Here is a 24,619-nt window from a genome sequence, read left to right on the forward strand (position 1 = left end):
AGTGGCTTTTCAATTACCAAAAAACCTGTATAACTAGAAATCTGTTTCCACAAATGCAAAACATTAGCACTGCTATTAGACCAGAAGCCCTTCACACTTCTGAATATCTTTTGTTAAGTACAGACAAACAATTAGGTGAAAACAAGGAAAGAAAAATCGGTCAGGAAAATCTCAAAACTAAAATATGACAATGCAAAATGGAAATTAAGAAGTAATAAGGAAGTTAATGAAAACAGAACAAATATAGGACACAATGAGGAAGAGAAGAATTGTATTCTAGGGACATCTTAAAAATTCTGGATTAAAAAAGAATAACAAAAAAATTAACTTTTTTGACAGAAACCCAAAAACAGCCATGACAGGATCAAAGCAAATAAAGCAGACAGGAGAGAAATAGAAATAATGGAGGCAGAAATAAGAGGAAAATGAAAGTTCAGAGCAAAAGTAAAAAGTTACAATGGCTTCTAGGAGAAAACAAAGAAAAAGACAGGTGCAGTATGAACAGAAGAGAGAAACATAACAAAAGAATGAAAAACTACTGGAAAGAAAGAAAGGAGAGGAAAAAACAAAGGAGACAGACATTATTTCATGTGGTCCTCTATAGGGTGAAAAGAAAGAAGGCAGTAAAACACACTGTATTCCATGGTAGACTGCTTCCTGAAAACTCTGAAAGGGGTAAATACAGGCTGCAATTACAGGTCATTTGCTTTCCTGAATAGTAATAAATGGAAGTTACTGCTGCATATTTAAGTCTGTCACGAAATATGCCTTGCGTTACTGATTGACTGATCACTTGGTACTTCTATTTTGAACACAGGAGATTCAGAAATGCTCCTATACATGGTGTGATATTTATCTTTACTCACAAATAACATTTTGGTCCAGAAGCAAAATAAAAAAAAATTATCAAGTAAAAGTTTACTCACCAGGGAACATTAATCAGCATGACTTGTACCAACATTTGTCGTAAAAATGTGAACACCAGTATGTCAACCTCCTGGAGATGACAGTAAACAAATGGAAATACACCAGGCATGCAGTCAAACGTCTTCAGTTGAAGATTTTTGTGTGACTACAATGTGCACCAATGAACAGAAGGCATTTTTTTTTCATCTCTGGAGAATGTAAGTTAACAGATTGAAGAGCATTCTTCCTTGTGTTTCCATTTGTTACTGTCAACTTCAGCAAGTGGCTGAGATACATTACTCTAGGTACCTGCTCTACATCTATACCGTGAGGGGCATGGCAGAGGGTATGTCCCACTGCACCAGTCATTAGGGCTTTTTCCTGTTCCACTCACATATGGAGTGCAGGAAGAATGATTGTTTGAATGCCTCTGTGCATGCAGTAATTATTCTGATCTTATCCTCACGATCCCTATCCGAGTACTAGATAGGTTATTTTAGTATATTCATAGAATCAACATTTAAAGCCTGTTCTTGAAACTTTGTTAATAGACTTTCTCAGAATAGTTTACGTCTATCTTCGAGAGTCTTTCTGCTCAGTTTTCTCATTGTCTCTGCGACACTCTCCCGTGGATCAAACAAACCTGTGACAATTTGTGCTGCCCTTCGCTGTATACGTTCAATATTCCCCGTTGGTCTTACTTCGTATGTGTCCTACACACTTGTGCAATATTCTAGAGCCAATTGCACCAGTGGTTTGTATGCAATCTCCTTTATAGATTGATTGCACTGCCCCAGCATTCTACCAATAAACCAAAGTCCACCACCTGCTTTACCTATGATTGAGCCCATATCATCATTCCGTTTCCTATCCCTACAGAGATTTACACCCAGGTATTTGTATGAGTTGGCCAATTCCAGCAGTGACTCATTTATATAATACTCAAAGGATACTACGTTTTTTCATTTTGTGAAGTGTACGTTTTACATTTATGAACATTTAAAGCACATTACCAATTTTTGCACCACTTTGAAATTTTATTGAGATCTGACTGAATATTTATGCAGCTTCTTTAAGATAGTATTTCATTATGGTCAACTGCATTAGCTGCAAAAAGTCTAAGGTTACTATTAATATTGTCTGCAAGGTCATTAATATACAACATGAACAGCAAGGGTCCCAATAAATTTCCCTGAAGCACACCTGCAACTACTTCTACATTTGATGACGACTCTTTATCCGAGACAACGAGCTCAGTCCACCCTACCAAAAAGTTTTCAATCGAGTCACAAATTTCACTTGACACTCCGTACGACTATACTTTTGATACTTTTGACAACAAGCGTAGGTGTGGTACCGAGTCAAATGCTTTTCAGAAATCGAGTAAAACTGTATCTACGCGGTTGCCTCGATCCAAAGCTTTCAGTAACTCATGTGAGAAAAGTGCGAGTCGGGTTTCACGTGATCAATGTTTTTAGAAACGGTGCCAGTTGGCATAGAGGTGGTCATGCTGTTCAACATACCTCATTATGTTTGGACACAGAATACGTTCTAAGATTCTACAACAAATTGACGTCAAGGATATTGGACGGTAGTTTTGTGGACCACTCCTACTACCCTTCTTGTGGGCAGGTGTGACCTGTGCTCTTTTCCAAGAAATGGACACAGTTTTTTATTCGGTGGATCTACAGTAGATTATAGTTAGAAGAGAGGTTACCATAAATCATCCACAAATTCAGTGTAGAATCAGCGGGGAATTCCATCGGGGCTGGAGCTTTGTTAAGTTTTAACAATTTCAGCTGTTTCTCAACATCACTGACACTAATACTTATTCCATTCATCTTTTCAGTGGTACAAGAATTAAGTTAGGGAAATTCTCCTGGGTTTTCCTTTGTAAAGGAACATTTGGAAACAGAGTTAAGTATTTCAGCTTTTGCTCTGCTACCCTCAATTTCAGTTCCCGTCTCATTCCGTAGGAACTGGACACTAACTTTGGCGACACTAACAGCCTTTACATATGACCAGAATGCCTTTGGGTTCTGTAAAATATCATTTGACAACATTCTGCTACAGTAGTCACTGAAGCTCTCTGTGCGGTACTACAGGGCAGTCAGAGTCAGTTTTGTGTTGCATCGTGGTTACACGAATGATAAACTGTTAAATGTTTATGAGCAGGTCCTGGGGACAGGAAATGGTTCACCAAATAAAAAAATATAGGGTACTATTTACAAAAAACATATTCTTGCTCATATCTTTGAAATGAAAAAAGATACAAGAAATGAGGTCATGCTGGTTAATGCCCTGTGGTATCTGAGCATTTTCTCGATACAATTTTCATTTTGCTTCCGTATAAAATGTTGCTGGCAGTGGTCAAGATAAATTTGATATCCTGTATAACAATGGAGTTGTCAAGCAGATATGATTTTAATTTATTTTATATACTGATTTAGTTATTCATCCTTTGACCACTCAAATACAGTGCCATGTTTAAGTCCGAAACTATGACCACAAATAGGAATCTGCAAATTCAAAACCATTATACGAGGCATAAAGCAGACTTTTATGTGATCATTTGGTGAACAGAAGATTAAACCTAACAATACCAATGCAATTTCAGTAACATGTAAAGAGTTGGGGGGGGAGGGGGGCTTTATACCCAATCTTTTTTTTTTTTAAAAAAAAAAAAAAAAAAAAAAAAAAATGATACCTTTGTTAATTGTTAATAACTTACACCAACAGTACAGTACCTGGCGCTGTGCTAATGTGTAAGCAGGGTCTAGAACCTGCAAATATCTTTTAGAATAATCTTAGCAACGCCAATGCACTTTCAAAAAAAATGTTCAAATGTGTGTGAATTCCTAAGGGACCAAAGTGCTGAGGTCATCAGTCCCTAGACTTACACACTACTTAAACTAACTTATGCTAATGACAACACACACACAGAGCCGTGCCCGAGGAAGGACTCAAACGTCCGGCAGGAGGAGCCGCCCAATCAGTGACACGGTGCCTCAAACCACGCGGACACTCTGTGTGACACACTTTCAATAACGTGGGGGAGGGGGTATTTAATGACTGTCGGCAAGGTGAATTTTAAAACCTATAAAATTCTTTAATTGTTGTTGACTTTTACTCACACCATACTTTTTTAAAGAGATACTAATGTGTAATTAGCGTCCTGAAACTGAAAATATTGAATACGACTTTCATTGGGGAAAGTCACACCTAAAATTTTTGGATTAAGTTACTCTGAAAAATTTAAAACATTTATGGAAACTGGTAGAAGACTGTTAAAAACAATAAAAAATCTCAATATTTTAAAATATCTAGTACCCAAGTGGAATACAATATTTGTAAAGGCTCGGCATAAAGTAAACCCCATCCTTGTATTGAGAGGGCTAATTTTAACAGCAAAGAGCTCATACGTCAAGCAAGCTGTTTTTCATAATTTACTATCACATTATCTTAATATTTTGGACATGAGATACTTTTAAAAAGTAACTCGAGCAGTGGTTTATACAAAAATGTTCATATAACTTTGATTTAATATGAATAATAAAGTAAGGAATAAGTCTGTCCTAGAAATGAGTATAATCTCAACTATAATTTCCTTTAAGTCTCGAAACAGAGCATACTTTATCATCAATGCACGTGTCCCTATAAATGAAGATAACAAGAGAAACCCAGAAAAAGTGGACAACTTTTGAGAAACACTTGAAGTTGCAACATCCAAAATTCCTCACTATCATCTTATGGTGTGTGCCGTCTACTTTCGACAAAGGCCTCATTGACCAAAAGCTTATATTGCTACAGTCTTTCTATTGTGCCTATTTCTGACTCAGCATCTCTGTTATATGGTGAATAGCAACTTTCCTTTTCATAATATTATTCTAAATAAAAATGGACAGTTGGAAGAACTTAACAAGAAGGAAAGGGATATACTCAGGAAAATTCTTGGACCTCAGAAGACTACTGACAGAACTTGCAAAAACAGGAAAAACCAGGAGCTCTGCAAGTACACCAAAAAATTAATGGACATAATGCAGAAATGATGGTTGAAATTTTATGGACACCTAGCAAGAATCGACAAACGCCAACTGATCAAAAAGATCTTCAATTATATCACATCCTCTAAATCTACAGAAAAGGTCAAAAGAGATGTACAAGAAACTGGTATTACAGTACAGAGGATCCAAACCAGAGAAGAAATCAAAAGCAAAGTCAGCAGCATAAATCATTTGAAGAGAAACCACAAACAAGGAGAGCCACACATTACATTTCTGAGGAGGAGAGAAAGAAAAAGAAGTGAAAGAATTAAGAGTTTCTGGGAAGAGAGAAAAGAAAGGCCTTAAAGCCTTAAGCCATAGTTGGCCAAATTCAGAAAGAAACAAAAATATTGTACAATTATCAAACTGCATATAAAACCAACTCTGCACTGTAGAATGAATTATGTGCTGCTTCCGGAATTATTTCATTGTAGTGTATCGTACAAGGTAATGCTGTAATTTGTACTGTGTTGAAACTGCCCACAGGTGTAAAATTACACGTTACACAAAGAAAATAAAATTTAATTTGAACAGTATAGGACTCATCCACTGATATAAAATACCTACTTAAAACGTATACAGTCTCAGATCGGACCGGGCAAGGACGGGGCAGGAGGGCGGCCAGTGCGTTTTTCCGTGGAACCGTGATATTCTCACACTACTTTTATTTTTAATTAAATTCTGCACACCACTGTGTAATTATTACCAGATTTTCATAGCTGAATGGTTCACTCATTACTTTCAGTTACATTTATGAATGTACTCTTGTTTCTGAATTGTAACTGATTGTTGACACCAAACTTGAAATGGAGGTAAGTTTCATTGAATTTGCTCTATATTTACTCTATTGAAAGGAGTTTAGAAGCTGTCTACAATAGGTTCTGGACTGAACTGAGGAGGCTGCAGCTATTTTGTTAAGTAATAACTTTCTAATTTACTCGATTAAATTTAGTTGGCACGAGCACAGATAGTATTGATCGATATAGGGAGAGTTTGTTGTTAATAATATAGATAGATTAAGTTCCTACGATTTGTACATTTTTTTTGTTAATATACGTACGCCTCGACTCGCTCCGTATCCCTGAGGATCCTCCCCATTCAGAGAATTACAGAACACACGGACGAACGAACGAAGGACTGTGTGGACACCACGTACAGCAGATCGACAAAAATATCGAAACACGACTCGTTATTACGCCTAATACATTTTGTGAAACAGCTTCCGGTCATCTCAGAATGGAAAATTACTGGTGCTGTATGGTTTCGAGGGAATCTTTGAACCATTCTTCCTGCAAAATAGTGGCAAGTTGAGGTGGTGACTAGTAATTGTGCACCCTTCTCTCCAAAGTAGACCCGAAGAGTCAATAACATTGAGATCTGGTGACTGTGGCGTCCAGGGTAGATGTGGCAATCCACCTTCTCGGTAACAAAACTGGTACTGGGCTACACGAGCAATGCGAACAGGGGCCTCGTCTTCTCGGAACGCGGCACCGTCGTCGACGAACAGACGTAGCACGATGCGGTGGGCCCGATCGGCTAGGAGGGACACACGAGCATGGGCAGTAATGCCACCTTTTCAGAATTAACTGGAATACAGTGATGTGGCTACTCAAATCACCACCGAACCCCTGCCACCTTTCACCCTTCGCGGCAAGTAGCCCGTGCCGTAAGCCCGGAACGCCGTAAATGAGACGTGAACTCTGTCACCAGTTGGAAACAGTGTGAAACGAGATCCGTCAGACTAAATGACTTTCTTCCGCTGCTCCGTATACAGAGTTTTACGTTTTGGACCTCCCATTTTCCTGTTACGGGCATTATGTCACCGACGAGTGGTTTTCGAATTCCAGCTCGCACTGCAGTCCCCGACTTCTGAAGCTCCCTCGGTGTCGCCTCAGTGCCGACAGGGTTCCGGCATGTGAGATTCAGTTCTGCGGTGACTTTTGCAGCTGTCATCCTTTCATGTTTTGTCACAATCTTCTCCAATGACCGTCTGCATTGTGACTTAGTGGATAATGTTTTCCTCCTTCCCCTGTACGCGATACAAATCTTCGATACGGTGCCTCTCCAAGTACTGAGCACTTCGGCTACCTCGCTGACAAATGCACCCGCGTACTAGCGGCGTCAATTTGCCCACACTTAAATTCACTCAGTTCTGAAATAATGCACTCACAGCTACACAGAATACTCGTCTGACCACAACTGACACTTGCAACATATTGAGAACATCAGACAGGTGTCATTTGTTCTCAAATACAACAGTGTAACCCGCAGGCTCGGCTAGGATCTTCATTTATGTTGAATCGTGTGTTTTTCACAGTGTTTCCACCCCTCCTCCCCCCCCCCCCCCCCCCCCTCCCCTGTAATATGCTTGAAACTGATATCTGCACAATGAAGTTTCCTTCACCCACGAAGTGTGTCCCACAAATATGGCAATGTGAAATTTTAGTGAATGGAAACAGGAAAAAGTCTGTCGAGATCTTCATCTTCGGTTTTTTGCAATTCGAGTGACAATTAGTTTATAAGTTTTAATACATTCTGTAACATAGGACTGTCACTTCAAATAAGCAGTATAAATTCTCAGGAATTTAGAAAACTATTTGATTGATTTTTAATACACATTATTTTTTAATGCAGTACATGTGTTTTATCCAACACTAGTGAGTGCTACATGGTATAAACTGAATGTAGTTACTTATGCTTTTCATGTTTCATCATTCCTGCCACTACTACTGTTTGAAACTTGGGTAACATTTATGTCCATCCTATTTACTTCTTACTTGATAATCCTACAAATCATTTTTGCTTTATTCTCCAAGTATTTTTATTATTTTGTTTACCGATAAACTATACGATTTTATAATACTCAACTGAGACTCTGAGACAATTCGAGAACATTTTTCCCTATGTGCGACTAAATCGCACGTGTCCCCCCCCCCCCCCTCGCCTTTTCCCTCATAGACTCTCACTCGTATCAGTTTTGGTGCTAACTGTGACGCACACCGCGTACAAGTTTCACCCTCAGCTTGCAGCTCGGCATCCCAAGCGGCCACTGCTAACTGTCAAATCTCCTGTACAAGCTTATGTTAGCAGGATGTACAGTCAATTATTAATTACAGCTTGTCATCAATCCTTGGTGTTATCTAAAATTACTCCCATACTGCAGTCAGTTTCAATGTCTTTTGTATTGAGGGAAAACGGGATTAAAACATTGTAGTGAATTTATTTAAAAATGTGATAGTTATTTTCTCACATCATTTCATCACATTTGTTCCTTCTCCGGATTCTGTTTAAATGTCGTAACTCGGTCGCAGGACCGACGACCTCACTGCTCGGTCCCCTCCCTAAAATTGACCGCCTGACCTGACCGGGTCACTGCTTCCGACTCTGTCGTACATTACTTTTCTCGTTATCTAAATCCGACTCGTGAGATTCTTTTATTGTCAATACCTGACCATCATAACCACATAAACTGTTTATTAATGTTACGGGAAAGTTCTCGTAAAATGCAAATACTTTAGGATTAAAGCAGAGCCCTCACCGAAAAGCAGAAGCGTCAGTTTGTCGATACGCACACACGAAAGGAAGAAAACTCGACAGTTATCTTTCGACGAGCTAGACTAAAATGCCCACACGGCACCGTGGGGGGCCGTCAAAAGATAACTCCGAAAACTGGCATTCCTCCGTGTGTGTCTGTCGACAGCTCATCACTTCCACTTTTCTGTGAGTGGTATCCTAAAGAATAAACTGTTTATTACTATTCTAAGCCTCGTACTTCTAGCAGTATTCAGTACAAGTGGAAAATGATCGCCAGCACGCTTTCGATCATTTGTGCTCTGTGGCACAATCTTCTGGGGCATTCCAGCTAAAGTGAGAAGTGTTTATCCCGGAGAAGTGTGCAATAAGAATGTCGCACAAAGTCGACAACCGAACATCTCGCAGAAGCCTCTTCGGGAACATGAGAGTTTTGACACTTATGTACCAATGCGTATACAGGCTAATGGTACTTTTGTTAATGACACGAGTGAACGGAGGATGAACTCGGCAGTTCACAGCCACAATACTACACACAGAAACAATGTCCGTACAGACTACGCATCCCCCTGGACGGGTCTAAATGGGGGGAGTCTGTAGGTCGCTCTGTCATTTTACCCCGACCGTGTCCTCGGGATCTGACAACCTCGAGACTTTACTGTCTACGTCACGGAATTATATGTGACGTTGCGGGCACCGGAGCAGACGAGACGTGTTTTGCAAATTCCTCGTCTGTTCCAATCCCCCGGGTGCCCTTCACAGTCTCCGACGCTTCTAGCCGGCAGATAAAGTAGTCGGTACGTCCGGGAGCCCTCCTCCGGCTAGAAAGGCTGAGGAAGGCGGTCTCTTTCTGCGGGGTGCCAGGGCACACAGGCATTGCAGATGTAGCTGTTTCGCAATCGTCAGTTAGTTCAGAAACGCACCCCCCTGCGTGCTGTCGAGCTACAGAGTCACACGTCAGCGGGATGACGAGTGGCCGGAAGTGACAGACGACGAGCTCCGTCTAGTTAACGCCGAAGTGCGGCTGTGGCGTACTTCCTTCCGGCCGGAGACACACGAGGTTCTCCTTACTCGTCTTTACGTAGGCCACAGTTCTCCGACGCACGGCTTCTCGATCTGGCGAGAGCACCCTCTGACGTGTGGCGTACAGCTAACTGTGTGCCACCTTTTACTAGATTGTGTTTCATTTTCGAACCAGATGGCAGTGGCACATTTGCTGACTGATTTGCTCTCTATTTTAAATGACTTTCAGATTAATGTGGTTATGGTTTTAAAGTTTTGTGAATTGTCCAACATGTTTCCTACAGCTTTAGGGAGACGGTCTTAATGTGTTAATGGGGTGACTGGCTCACTCGACCGTGTTGTCTGCAAGTGGCCTGCCAGTCACATTTCTCTGTACTGTCGTTTTAGATCCTCTGTTGTTTTAATCCCCAGTATAGCACCTCTGACCCTTTCTCTCTCGTCTTAAGGCACGTGAGACAGAGTGTTTCTGTGGGTCGATGCAAGTGGGGTGGGACTAAACGTATGAGCACCATTTTGTAGGCTTCATCCCCATTCTGCACAACAATTTTATAAATGTCTAGATAGTTTGTAACAGGCAATGCCTGTGTGCATTCAATTCTTAGGTGTACAATTATTTTATGGGCGTTGAAGGAACAAAACACAGACACAGTTTTTAAACTGCAGAAAAGAGCTGTAACAATAATAGTCAGGTTAACTGTAAAGAGCTATCTACAAAAAATTGGGCATAGTTGCTGCACCAATTGTGTACATCTGCTAGTCTGTGGTGCATTCCAGGGCAAACATTATCCAGTATTTCATTAACAGTTCTGTACATAATCCTGGAACAAGAGGCAGTTTGGACTTACATTTATCAAAAACAAAACACCCAAAATAGCATTTTGTAGCAGGGAATTAAAATCTATAATAAATCACCAAAGGGAATGAAAAAGATTAGTAAAATACATCTGTTTAAAAAAGCCAGCTAAACATTTGTCATAAGTAATGCATACTACACAGTTAAAGATTTCTTAGAGGGCTTAGAGCAGCAGAGAGAAATGAAAGGGGGTAACTACCACGTCACATTTCAGTTCGTGATCACAGTTTATTGCTTTCACAAGAAAATAATGTGTCGAGAAGTAACATGCGTGACAGTAATGTCTTGTCATTCTCTCGAGTTCGAGCTCTCACTCTTCACAGGTGTATGCTGACTTAATTTTTCATGTGGACTGAGGAGCATAGATGAATATGTAAGAGCACGGATTCTGCTTTCTGAACAGACTGGAATTCGTGCAAGGAGCACAGCAGCGTCTTCACAGTCTGGGAGTCTCCAGCGCGTGACCTCGACGCGTCCGGCGACGAAGAACAGAACTGTGTTACATATTACGAGTTATCTGAAACAAAATGTGAGTAAATCGAGGCACGACGTACGATAGGGACTGACCGAATGGGCCAGTGCAGCTGTTACTGACCTCATATTTGACAGTATGACATTACAGTCCAGCCATTCCAATTCTGATTTTCCCAAATCAGTAAAGCAAATGTGAGGACAGTTCCTTAATCCTCGAGCAGCCGCACCTACGTACAAAGTGCATTAACCACAAATAATGTTATATACATTAAATGTATACGCAACTGCGGATCTGGACAGCCGTCATTTGTATATTGGAATGACAACAATGAAAATTTGTGCCAGAACAGAGGCACTGCAATATCGTACAAATGACACAGTCTTACACTAGTCCATTGCCATTTTAAAACTGCAAGCCCTACCTATTCCTTCGACATTGATTCGGCTAACAAACTGATAAGCTGTGGTGTCGTATGTCGAAGTGACCGACAGTTAAAAAAAAAGAAACCAGTGAGCTACATGAGAAAAAATGTTCCACATAAGAAAATGACCCACATTATGAGGTAGCAGCATGATTCCAAATGAGGTAGTTGTCTACAAAATAATTAGTAATTGAATAAGCATTTGGCAGGATCTGATGCAGCTACACTGTTTAGGGCTCCGAAGGGGCCACTGCTGTGGGATAACAGAGTGATACAATCAAAGTTTATTTTATTATTGTTTAATTAAACAGTGATTTAGCTCGTATAACATAAGTTTATTTTATTTTTGTTTAATTAAACTGCGATTTTGTTCCCACGTATTCACCTCGGTAACATAAAGACGGCTATTCTTTACACGTGTACGAAGTATGCCACACGTCTGCTCTCGTTACAATAATCGGTGCAGCTGCTCGAGGGTCAATCGAGACCACAGCCGACTGCTCTGTCCTGTCCTCGTAAAGATTATTATATATTCTGCCTGTTGTATATTTTGAGCTATCGATTTGTACTCTATTATTACACTGTGAGACACTTCTTGGATGAATAAAATTAACCATAAATAACAATAATTTATATGCTGGTACACAAGTCTATAATAGGATGCCAGTGCACTTTAAGGAGGAGACTGAAAATCCCCAAATATTTAAACACAAAGTATAAGTATACCTCACTAGCCATTCCTACGAGATTCTGAATACTTGAGCTCAGGAATGTAAGTGCTAAGTAACTTGTAATGTTTGTACCAGATGGATCTTGATTTTCCAGTGTATAACAGCTAATAGTTGCTTCCATAAAGACACAAAATATTTTGTTTGAATTACCCACACACATTATGAAAATGAATGTATATATATGTATGTTCCACATCTCCTAAACCAATGGACCAATTTCAACCAAACTTGGTACACATGCCAGTTACTGTCCGCCTGCCTGGAAAGAATTACTAGTGGGAGAGGGGGGAGTAGGGGAGTCAGAGGGTGTAGGGGAGTAAGAGGGTAGGTACCACACCTACCTAAAAACGGGGCACAGGTGGGCGTGAAACTGCAGTGAAGACCGTGACATCACCGAGACCCGTCCCGCAAAACGATGAAAGGAAAAAATGTGTAACACTTACTACATTCTTGCTGTTCGTGCAGTAAAACTACCACGTGAAGCACAATATTTTAATTTATTACTTCTTTAGGCCTACTACTAACTGTATTTGTAACACATTGTGCAGGCAGTAGTCAAACGTACCTATAAAATTACATCATTGTACGACATATAATTCAGGAAATACAATGTCGTTCACAATGGGCTGCACATAAAGCAAATTGCAGGACAAAATTCACTAGAGGTACAGGTGTGTATAAAACGTGTGAAATATTTAAAATATATCTGAAACATTTGTGACACGTCCGCTCCCGGTAGCCGAGTGGTCAGTGCGACAGAATGTAAATCGCAAGGGGCCGGGTTCGATTCCGGGTCGGATCGGAGATTTTCTCCTGTCAGGGACTGGATGTCGTGTTGCCCTAATCGTCACCATTTCATCCCCATAGACACGGAAGTCACCGAAATGGCAGCAGATCAAAAGACTTGCACCCGGCAAACGGTCTACCCGAAGGGAGGCCCTAGTTGCGTGACATTTACATTTTATTTGTGACATATATTACAATTATATGTGAAATAAATTTGACGTGTGTACATCGGCGAAGTCACAAGTAAAAATTTCATCATAAACCCGTGGAATGATATCAGCAAAATGTGGTACATGTGTTAGTTACAATCTGGAAAGAAATACTTTATGGAGAGGAACTCTCGGGCTCCTATCGGGTCGGGGGTGATAACGTGCAGAGAGAAGGAGAGGTGGAGATGGGCAGACAGTGTGGGAGCGGTAAATGAGCAGAGAGGGTGCTATATACAGGGGGTTTCAAAATGGACATACCGGTTTTAAGGTGTTCTAGCATTTATTGCGTTCAACTTACAATTGTAAATAATACACCAAATTAAAGAGCAACTCAAACAGTTTTGTTTGTGTACCTGTGCACGATGGGAAGAGTATGGAATGACAAAGAGTAAAAAAACATGGTGAATGAGTGCAAGTCTTTCACACTTAGCACCGAGGAATATCCCCGCAGAAAGTTTATGGGCCTCTCTTTTTCAGTGCATCAACTGTGTAACTGATGTTTCTTATCTCGATGTTCTACACCTATTGCCCGTGCCTCAATGGGAAGAACACATCTTTATCTGGGTACAAGATGGTGCGCCGCCTCACTGGCATAACTCAGTATGCGACTGGTTAAACGACGTATCCGACCAGTGGATTGGGTGCAAGGGGCCGGTTGACACAGCACTTCATGCACGACCTCCACGTTCACACACGATCGGACGAGATCATGTGTATGTGCCTTTGATACCAGCTGATCTATCTGTCTTCAGAAACAGTGTTATTGCGACAGTTACTCCAGACACATTGATCAAGGTTTCAGAACAATTCACATATTGACTCTACGTGTGATCGGTGTTCACACTGAATAATTGGAAGAAAAACTTTAGTGTTTCTCTTTCATTTGGTGTATTATTTATACAGGGTGAAAAATATTTAAACCATCAAACTGTGGGAGGTTGTAGGGGACATCAAAACAAATATTTTCCCCTAATGTCATTTTTTCCTATGAGCATTATTTAAACCGGTGGAGGCCGTATTATGGTCTTCAGTTGTTAGAGGCCGTATTACGATCTTCAGTTGTTATAGGGCGTATTACGCTCTTCAGTTGTAGGCAACTGCTGTCCACCAGTGTAGTAGTGCATTGTCTCCGTTTACTAATGGAGCGATACACCTGGAGTGAGTACATTGATACGGTTGGTGTGTACTACGTAGCGAACCACAATGGACGAGCTGCACAGCAGGTTTATCAACAACAATATCCTAATCGCCGTATCCTGCATCATACGACCATTGCTGCTGTGTACCAACGTCTGCGTGAGACCGGGTCATTTAGCAGATTACCTGGACAGGGACGCCGTCGCACGGTAAAAACGCTGCAATTTGAGGAAGCTGTCTTGCAGCATGTGGAGCGAGATCCTTCAATCAGTACTCGTGCAATTGCATGTAACGTGGGGACCAATTAGACGAATGTAACAACAGTCCTTCGAGAGCAGTTGTTACGTCCATTTCACATACAGCGTGTCCACAACGTGGAACCAGTTGATTATCCACCCAGAGCACAGTTTTCACAGTGGTACCTGGAACAGTGTGAAATGCATCCTACATTTCCAACCTCTGTGTTGTTTACCGATGAAGCAACATTCGGGTTTGATAGAGTCTTCAACATGCACAATTTGCATGTCTGGAGTGAGGATAACCCACATGCCACAATTACTAGCGCTCATCAAGTGCGGCTCTTCGTTAAATGTGTGGGTCGGTGTTGTTGGGAACTGTTTAATTGGGCCGTATCTGCTACCCAGGCCATTAAACGGAAGGCACTATTACAATTTTCTCGCCAGAGCATTGCCACAATTGCTGGAAGACATCCCACTCCCTACAAGACAATGCATGTGTTTCCAATATGATGGGGTGCCGGCACATTTCAGTCGTCGTGTGCATCGATTCCTGGACCGACGGTTCCCAGAAACGTGGACTGGCAGAGGTGGTCCTGTACCGTGGCCTGCTCGATCCCCAGATATGTCCCCTATGGACTTTTTTGTGTGGGGAGAGAAGCGCAACCTTGTTTACGCAACTCCTGTTGCATTAGAGGAGGATCTGGTGCCCGGATAGTAGCGGCAGCAGGAACAATTCAGGATACTCCTGGGGTTTTTGCCCGTGTCAGACAGAACATGATCTGACAGTGTAACCTTTGTTTACGTGTCAAAAGAGGCATTTCTGAAAATCTACAGTAATTGAAATTGGATTGTGTTAATGTGTTGTCTCTTGGTCATAAAAAATCGGAAAAGTGTTTGTTGTTTTAATTAATTCGCCGCCACAGAAATCTTCCTCTACTGATTTAAATACTGCTCATAGGAAAAAATGACATTAGGGAAAAATATTTGTTTTGATGTCCCCCCCACAACCTCCCAGAGTTTGTCGGTTTAAATACATTTCACCCTGTAATTGTACGGTGAATGTAATATGTGCTACAAAGCCTTAAAATCCATATATTCATTTTGAAACATCCTGTATACCTGGACAATGCCGTGTACTCAGCTTGTTACATAAGAGCAGTAGCTGAGTAGTGTAGGAGGAGGTGTAGTGGCAGCTCGTTAAAGTTATCTTAAAGTACATATAATTATCAATTCAAATAGGTAAGTGTTAGTTATAATTTGATGTTAGTACACTTTTCTGAAGTAGCTAACAGTGTCTGGCTCCATTTGTTACTGTATAACACGACTCGTTACAGATCCCTGAACACTATTCTACATGATGGAAGTGACCAAACACAGTGTGTGAATGAACATCAAGTTGCATGACAAACTGTAAGCTGCTCCATAACTGACTTGATAAGTAAGTTCACAGGATAGAGGAATGCAAGAGAATCTCATTTCTGATACAGCTACACCAACTGGAATTTAAAAATCAAGTTCTTAATGCTTTCACTTAATTTCCTTTAAGTTTTCCGCAGTTGACGTTAGCAACTTGTCAGTGCCTGGATTAATACAACAGAGATGACATCAGTTCCGTTGTAGCCTAACTGTACAAAGAAATACACAAATGGCAATTTTCTGGTTCAACCACTCTTTAAATGTAGCCCACTAGGTATACACGTTACGGTGGTCACGCCATCGCCCTCAAATGGGTTTCATTTTGTTTGTCATGGATACCATTTGTGGCATACACATGTGATAAGCAGTGAGGTCACAATTGCTTTCTAAGCAGTGAGGTCACAATTGCTTTCCACACAATAGACAGGCTAAAATCTGGAGCAGGAAGGGTAGCTGAGGAGGGCACATGATCATTGCAATGAACTAACTTACGTGTGACTGAGCTACTTAGTTTCATGTTCCATAGAAAGTTATAATGTCATTTCACATTCACATCACCAGTTTGTAAATCTGGCTATGTACTGAACAGTTATCCTACCCACCATCTTTAAAACATTACAATAGAAATTCTTTTATAAAATAGGAGTTGTCAAGGAAGATTGGTTGACTGGAGAAGGGACCAAACTACGTGGTCATCAGTCACTCTGACCTGAGATTAACTAAAACCGATAAAATCCCACATTAAAAGGAGGAACTACAACATCCATAGAATGATAAAAACTATTGACAGGGAAGGAAGGAAAAGGCAAGAAGACGAGGTGAGGGAAAGGAACTGACTAATGACAGGGGCATGAAAGAACTCAGGAGACAAGTGAGATGCTCAGGATATAACAGACCCCATGAGGAAAGGAGTGGGAAGGTAGATGGCCAGTGTGAACCACCAAGCCCAGTTGAAGCCAATCCAGACGGGATGAAGGGGGGAGCACGAAAGCCTGCCATCCCCTCCACTCACCGATAATGTGGAAGGAGTTGTCAAGGAAGAACTTTTCAGTTTGTTTTCAAATATTACTTTGGTACTGTCATTTTATATCACAAGATGTCAGCAAAAATTTTAGTTGCAGCATTTTACACCCATTTTTGTGTTAAGGACAACCTTAATGTGGAGTAATGAATGTCATTTATTCTTCTGGAATTGCAATTATGCACATCATTGTTCATTTTGAACTGCAGCGGATTATTGACAAAAATTTCAAGAGGGAATAAATATACTGTGGAGTAGTAGTAAAAAAGCCCAACTCAAACAGATGTCTACTAGAGGATTGTGTGCAAGCACCACATTTGTACAGCATGTTTTTGAGCAATTAAGATCTTTCTTAAGGCTGTTACCACAATCATTATTTCGTATGACATTACTGAATGAAAATATGTTAATTTATTGATTTGTCTCTCCCCTAGAGTTACACTGATTCTAAGTACAAATGTGGCAGAACTACGTTGCTTTAGGAGCTCTAAAATGTGCTTTAAGAAGCTGATGTTATTCATGGATGGCGAACAAGTCTTAGCCACACACAAGCAACCCATAACGGCTAATGTATTACAAAGCACAAAAATTCCCCATGTTGCTTGGCGAAAAGGGACTAATGACGTGATAATGCTGTTCCACGGTACCGTCACTGTCAGACTTATCATCTGCCACGCACTTTATAAAATAAACAGGTTTTCATGGGCATTTGTATTATAGAATACTGGTACGGCACCCTGTGACGGTGCTGCGGATTATTATTATTATTTTCCGCCACACAAAGTATTGTTCGCAAGGAAAAGTTATCTAAGGGGCACGCAAGGAAATAAAATTAGTGTCAATGTGAAAATACAATCAACTGAACGCTGTATTATTAAACATCATATCGCCACAGTAAATACGATGGCCTAAATGGAACAGCAAACCCGTTGACATTGGCACACATAACCATAAGAAGTGGTCTAATTCAGCCTTGGTACAACGAGCTCTGGCGGCATAAATAAAGCATCACACTTTTGATGTAAATAACAGAATAAGGAACAAGATGCCTTGTAGCATGGAGCACCAAGGCGATTCATCCAACTTGGGGGGCGTAGACACGCTTCGGAAAGCAAGCAGTTTCCTCATTCCTTACAGGTGTAATATACGATAGTAGATGTCATCAATTGTATATGGTTTATATGACATCTAAAAATCAATGAATACGTGCAATATGTAAAAACTAGAAACTTTATGACCGCTTATAGGGCTATTTCACGTTTCAGCGTCACTTCTGAACAGGGAGTAGGTACACGCGACTAAAAAGAAACTTCTAAATGTTCAGCTTGTACTCAAAGTCGGGAAGTGAATGTGAAATGACTCGTTCGATATGAAACGCATATCGTGCAAACCCATGGAACACGAAACTAAATAGTATCGTTAACACACAGTCGCGGTATTGGTATACTGGTACTACGTTTTAAACCATTTACATCATATACGCTAACGTTAGTGTTTAAGTAACACCACACGTACTTTCACATAATGTTTTATATTTACAAATTTTCGACAATTACATTTTCTGTCGGCACCTTGTTCCTATAACCTTTAAAGAAATCAGAACGTGGGCAGGAACATTCATACCTAGCCAGAATCAGTATTCTGTTATCTCTTTTACGGCTGTAAAAGCGAAACAAAGTACAAACTTCCACATTAACCGATGCAACGCCCATGTAAGAGTTAAGCACTTATTACGACCTGGAAGTTAAGCAGCACAAATCACAAACAGTTGTCGCAAACAGTTTACCGCGTATCCAAGTTACTATTAACACAGTCTAATAAAACTTAATACCCCAAGAAATGATATCCCCCTTTGCACGTTATAATGGGCTAGTGGATTAGAATTAATTTCCTGACAGAGAAAACGAGAGCTGTAATCAGGATGTGATGCACAGCTCGCTTTGGTTATATCCTTTACTAGGCATCAGTTACTGCCAAGTTTCCGTTGTATTACTGTTCAGATTATCGAATTTATGTAAAATAACGCTTCCTTCCAGTAGTACATTTTTTATTCTTAATATTTGGGATTAACTGGTGACGCTGTACGCTTAACACGTTTCATCAACTCATTGCGATGACTCAGCTAGGTTCTAACCTACGTCACTTGTGATTACTGCGACCTTGCCGTAACTTTCCTTATATTGATCCGTGTTCACGTCATGCTTCAACTGTTACGATATCAGGGCAATTCATACTGATTGTAACACAAACTTATTACTAACGTTCTCCGAATCCACAAATACCATGCTCTATAACAAGATTTAACGTTTTTACTGTAATTTTATCTGAGCGTTTACGGAACTTCTGTTTCAGCATTGTGACTTTACAGTGCCACGACTCAACTAAATCTATTAAGTACAAAGCTATCTAATAAATGGTATAACGGCTTACATGCATTTTACCTCCTTTTCGTAAAATCTATACAGAACTTTACTTACAAAACTATTTCTTAACTTAATTACACACTTCAATGAATGAAAGCAGTCAGAATATACTTTGCAACATATTTATTTATCCCTTTATTTTCTTTCAACGACGACATCGAGCAATTTATCCAGGACCCCCCCCACCCCGCCCATATATGACCTAATCATTCAAAGAAACTTCGCGGCGGCTATCGATCCTCGTTGATGCAGGAAACCTCCAGAATATTCCTGCGCCATCTACCAACACCCAGTTTACAGCTTTGCCGCCATTGCGGTGAAATTTTAGAATTTAAGACATAATTTTTGGAATGCTTAAAACGTAGCATCAAGTTTGAAAAACGTGAATGACGGTAAACTGAAGTATTTTGTGACACATATTCGTTGTTAGGATTTACTGGCGTTCAGTTGTTGGTGGTAACTACTTTACTTCTGCGCAACAACATGTAAACCACGTGCATGCGACCTCCGCGCGCTACTCTGAGCAGTCGTCACGTCATTGGTGGATTCTCGGAGAAGGTTCTGGAACTTGGTGCAAAAGCAGTCAATAAAACCGCCAGCGGAGGAACCCAGCGCCGATTTGGAATCAGAACAGCGAAGAGTGTGCACGTGTGTTATTTATTGAAGTTGTGCCTGCAATATACGCTAACGAAAGGTAAGATTTTTCTTCATACTTTCTAGCGTATGTTGTAGATAGATTTTATTGTGTATGAAATTTTAGTTCTTTATATTTTATTAGTTAGTATCTAATGGTGAAATTTACGTAATCTCCAGAATAGTTATGGTGTCCAGTTGTGCACCATTTAGGATGGTTTCGTAATCACTTCTCCTAAACGTGAAAGCTTTAAAACATTGTTTAAGTAACGTTAGTACTTGCGAATTGTTCTAAAAGTGAGTAAAAAATACCTAAATCTTCAATTAAACTAGACGTTAATTGTTCTCATTATTTCAGAAAATGGCTGTAAAAGCACCTGCAGTGGGAATTGATCTAGGTACCACCTACTCCTGTGTTGGAGTGTTCCAGCATGGGAAAGTGGAAATCATCGCCAATGATCAAGGGAATCGTACAACACCTAGCTACGTCGCATTTACGGACACGGAGCGACTCATTGGCGATGCTGCTAAAAATCAGGTGGCCATGAACCCAAGTAACACTATTTTTGGTAAGTAGACAAATCCTTATTTGTCAAGTGTATTTTCGTTTGCTTTTGAAATTTGTTAAAAAAAATGGTGTTTGTTTCAGATGCAAAGCGTCTTATTGGGCGCCGTTTCGACGACCAGGCTGTACAAAGCGATATGAAGCATTGGCCTTTCAAAGTCATAAATGATAGTGGCAAACCAAAGATTCAGGTTCAGTACAAAGGCGAAACGAAGACTTTCTTCCCTGAGGAGGTTAGCTCAATGGTCCTGACAAAAATGAAGGAAACTGCAGAGGCGTACCTTGGAAAAAATGTCAGCAATGCTGTGATTACGGTTCCTGCCTACTTCAATGATTCGCAAAGGCAAGCCACTAAGGATGCGGGAGCCATTGCGGGACTTAATGTGCTGCGAATTATTAATGAACCAACAGCGGCTGCAATTGCCTATGGTCTCGATAAGAAGGTAAGTGTAAGTAATCGCTTTTTAACTTCTCTTAACTGTAAGCATGGTTGACTAAGTTTGAAGTTTAAGATTTTTTCCCCCCTTACCTGTGATCTTAAACTGGAAACTAATTTAACCACCCCTATCACACCCATTTTTTCCGTACTTAAATTCAAGTAGCGTCACCTTTTATCGAAGGCAGTGAAAGTTAACAATTTAGCCAACCTAACTTGGAATTGCTGAAATACTATGCTTTGTGAGATATCTTACAACAAAAATGTCATACCATCTACCATAGTGAAATGCCAGTGCATTTCAAACAATCACATTTCAAGTGTTTTTTAACCAAAACTTTTAAAAAAATTTGGCCACTACCCTACTTCATCACTTAGCTACATAAGCTATAGAATACCAACTAATCTGTATTCTAAACAGGCTTATTTTAAACATTTGAAGCTAGATTGCAATCATTCTGGAGAAAAAATCATGGCTTAATTAAGAGAATTGTTAAAAATATGCTGAATGTTGATAGGACCAGAGTCCATACTACAGAAAAAGATTGGTTCCAAGAAGTACCTGAAACTGCCAAATAACCCAACAGTTTTAATATGGATGAAAGATCACCATCCTTTTCCCCCTCTTCTATTATAGGATAATTAAGGTGGCCAGAAGTTTGTTTTTGTAGTGAACTTTAAACTGTCTTCTTCCTATTGCATAAGTGAACAATTTTCTATTCTGAAAAGTGTTGCCACTGCAATAAGCAATCAATGGTTTATTTACTGTTTGGTATGGTCAAGGCAATTGTTCACACATCTACTGAACATAAGGGAGCAATTATTATGGAAAATGGGAATTCTCAAGTGCTAGACTTCATATGGGGAAATGTAATGTCATAACCCTCAATTGTGCACTTTTAACCTACAATTTAAATTTGTTATAAATGTAAATATTTTTTAAATTCCAAAGTGTAATAGTACTACATACATATACTTACTGCCTTTAACTGCTGTAAGGTTAAACTGAAAGGAAGTCATAGTGGTGTGTGCAGCTTCTGCTGATGCTACCAAACTCATCTAGTTTTAAGTAACAACTGTTCTATTGTTCGAAATTTTGGAAAAATATTGGTAAAGAATTCTACAGAGTTCCTTCTACATTTTGAACTTTCCAGCTAATCTTGATCATGTTCAGTGTTAAATGAATATTTTTTATGTTCAGGATTCCACTTAAAAACACCATTACCTCTGTTACTTTCCTTTAGGGCTACCCCCACTCAAATTTAAACTATTGTTGGAAATAGTTTAATAATGTTGGTAACGAAACTGGAACCTGCTAATACAACTGTTTCTGTTTAAAAAGTTTTACTTAACAGCCCTAAACTTGCCATATAGTGTTACAAATGTATTATGATGTAAACCTAAAATATTGGGCAGTACTATGGATCTATTTACTACCTTTACTATTTCTTTGCTTTACCAACTCAATTACCACCTTCAAACATAACCTACACTTCATACTACCGAATCCTCCGTACGTGCACTATTTTTAGCATATGCACTGCTGTATACAGAACAGCAGTGCAGCCATAGTTCATACTTTCCTGATTCCCAAGAAAAGTACTTGTAATCCTTCCCATAGAGATGGGATTTCAGTATTGATTGAGATGAAATAACTAATATTAACTGTTAAAATTGTTAAGAAGTAAACGTCTTATACTGTTGGTCTTTCCTTTCCACAGGGTCATGGTGAAAGAAATGTGCTTATCTTTGACTTGGGTGGTGGTACATTTGATGTGTCAATTCTGACAATTGAAGATGGTATTTTTGAAGTGAAAGCCACAGCAGGAGACACTCATTTAGGAGGTGAAGACTTTGATAACCGCATGGTTAACCATTTTGTGCAAGAATTTAAGAGGAAGTACAAAAAAGACCTTACTACCAACAAAAGAGCGCTGCGTAGGTTGAGAACTGCCTGTGAAAGAGCAAAACGTACACTATCTTCGTCAACTCAAGCCAGCATTGAAATAGATTCCCTCTACGAGGGTATTGACTTTTATACATCTATAACAAGAGCAAGGTTTGAAGAGCTCAATGCTGACTTGTTCAGGTCAACTATGGAACCTGTGGAGAAAGCACTCCGTGATGCGAAGATGGACAAGGCTCAAATTCATGACATCGTGTTGGTTGGTGGGTCAACTCGTATTCCAAAAGTACAAAAGTTGCTTCAAGACTTCTTCAATGGCAAAGAACTGAACAAATCAATTAACCCAGATGAGGCAGTTGCATATGGAGCAGCTGTACAAGCAGCAATATTGGCAGGTGACAAGTCTGAAGAAGTGCAGGACTTGCTACTGCTCGATGTTACACCACTATCACTTGGTATAGAGACTGCAGGTGGTGTGATGACAACTCTTATCAAACGAAATACCACCATCCCAACAAAGCAAACCCAGACATTCACAACATATTCAGACAACCAACCTGGTGTGCTCATTCAGGTAAGAATATAGAAAAATCTTTTGAATATTTGTTTAATCATACTTATTGTAAAATTACCTTGAATTTGTGACTTACCTGATCCATTGTTTCAGGTGTATGAAGGTGAGCGTGCCATGACAAAGGACAACAATCTTCTGGGTAAATTCGAATTGACAGGAATTCCACCTGCCCCACGAGGTGTGCCTCAAATTGAAGTCACTTTCGATATTGATGCTAATGGTATCTTGAATGTAACTGCTGTGGAGAAATCAACTGGCAAGGAGAACAAAATCACAATTACAAATGACAAGGGCCGTTTGAGCAAGGAAGAAATAGAGCGCATGGTCAATGAAGCTGAACGTTACCGCGCTGAAGACGAGAAGCAGAAGGCAACTATTGCAGCGAAAAATGGACTCGAGTCTTACTGCTTCAACATGAAGTCTACTGTGGAAGACGAAAAGTTGAAAGACAAGATCTCAGACTCAGACAAGCAAACTATCTTGGACAAGTGCAATGAAGTTATCCGTTGGCTCGATGCCAACCAGCTGGCTGAGAAGGAAGAATTTGAGGAGAAGCAGAAGGAACTTGAGCAGATCTGCAATCCCATCATCACCAAATTGTACCAGGGTGCAGGAGGAGCTCCTGGAGGAATGCCTGGTGGTTTCCCTGGTGGATTCCCAGGTGCTGGTGGAGCTGCTGCTGGTGGTGCAGGAGCTGGTGGTGCTGGGCCAACTATTGAAGAGGTTGACTAAATGTGAAAGTGTCAAAAGGTTAATCTGTCCTGTCCAGTGCAGTTTTCAGTTCAAGCTTCAAGATTTTTTGTTAACTTGAAGTGTGCAGCAACATGTTACAGACAGAACTTCAATATAGCTCAAAAATCTTGTTTCGTTACAAATGTTTTCCATTTCAAATCCATGTAAATTGTTGTTTGGCTTTAATTAAAGAGCTGTTCAGAAGAAAATGCAATTTTCATTTTTGCAAATGAAACCTTGACCCAATACCTAGAATTGGTTTGGCACAGTTTTTCAGACAACTGTGATGGAAAACATGAACAATCTTTATAATGTTGTGTATTATGTAAAGTGAAAGTTAAAATTGTGTTCATGAGAGGTAGTAGAAATGTTTAAGTTAAACATGTATTTATTCAAAGAGGGAAGAACTTTAACATGCATAGGTGGAAAAATGTGAAGGTATTCTTTGAAATAGGTGAGATAGGTAAATTTGCAACCATTTAGGCTTTGTGGATGTTCAATCAATGCAATAACTGCAGAGGCATTGGCCTTGAATAGACTTGTTTTAATCAATGTGGGT

General features: G+C 40.0%; 2 protein-coding genes across 3 annotated transcripts in view; one reads left to right on the forward strand and one right to left on the reverse strand.

Annotated features, from left to right (window-relative positions):
• The window catches only part of LOC124718901, a 191,533-nt gene extending 172,242 nt beyond the window's left edge, over positions 1 to 19,291 (reverse strand). Inside the window, exon 1 of the mRNA XM_047244548.1 lies at positions 19,269 to 19,291. The gene's annotated coding sequence lies outside the window, so the exon portion shown is untranslated. The remainder of the gene's footprint in view (positions 1 to 19,268) is intronic.
• Positions 19,292 to 19,471: 180 nt separating this feature from the next.
• On the forward strand, positions 19,472 to 24,269 carry LOC124718645 (heat shock 70 kDa protein cognate 4). Of its 2 annotated transcripts, none has more exons than XM_047244273.1 (5): positions 19,472 to 19,908; positions 20,206 to 20,416; positions 20,497 to 20,855; positions 22,570 to 23,328; positions 23,422 to 24,269. In XM_047244273.1, the coding sequence occupies exons 2-5, from the start codon at positions 20,209 to 20,211 to the stop codon at positions 24,058 to 24,060; spliced, it is 1,965 nt and encodes a 654-aa protein (XP_047100229.1). In that variant the 5' UTR covers positions 19,472 to 19,908; positions 20,206 to 20,208; the 3' UTR covers positions 24,061 to 24,269. The 2 variants fall into 2 exon arrangements, with proteins under 2 accessions (XP_047100229.1, XP_047100228.1); XM_047244272.1 differs by having other exon boundaries at positions 19,747 to 19,908; positions 20,497 to 20,861.
• Positions 24,270 to 24,619: the final 350 nt, after the last annotated feature.

This window comes from Schistocerca piceifrons, chromosome 10, assembly GCF_021461385.2.
Source record: "Schistocerca piceifrons isolate TAMUIC-IGC-003096 chromosome 10, iqSchPice1.1, whole genome shotgun sequence".
Classification (NCBI taxonomy): Eukaryota; Metazoa; Arthropoda; class Insecta; order Orthoptera; family Acrididae; genus Schistocerca; species Schistocerca piceifrons.

What these genes read in the sequence shown, in the direction of transcription:
- LOC124718645 (XM_047244272.1), top strand. Translation starts at nt 20,209, where the DNA reads ATGGCTGTAAAAGCACCTGCAGTGGGAATTGATCTAGGTACCACCTAC. An exon ending in CCCAAGTAACACTATTTTTG is followed by an intron (nt 20,417 to 20,496) that starts GTAAGTAGACAA and finishes TGTTTGTTTCAG; the next exon opens with ATGCAAAGCGTCTTATTGGG. An exon ending in GTCTCGATAAGAAGGTAAGT is followed by an intron (nt 20,862 to 22,569) that starts GTAAGTAATCGC and finishes TCCTTTCCACAG; the next exon opens with GGTCATGGTGAAAGAAATGT.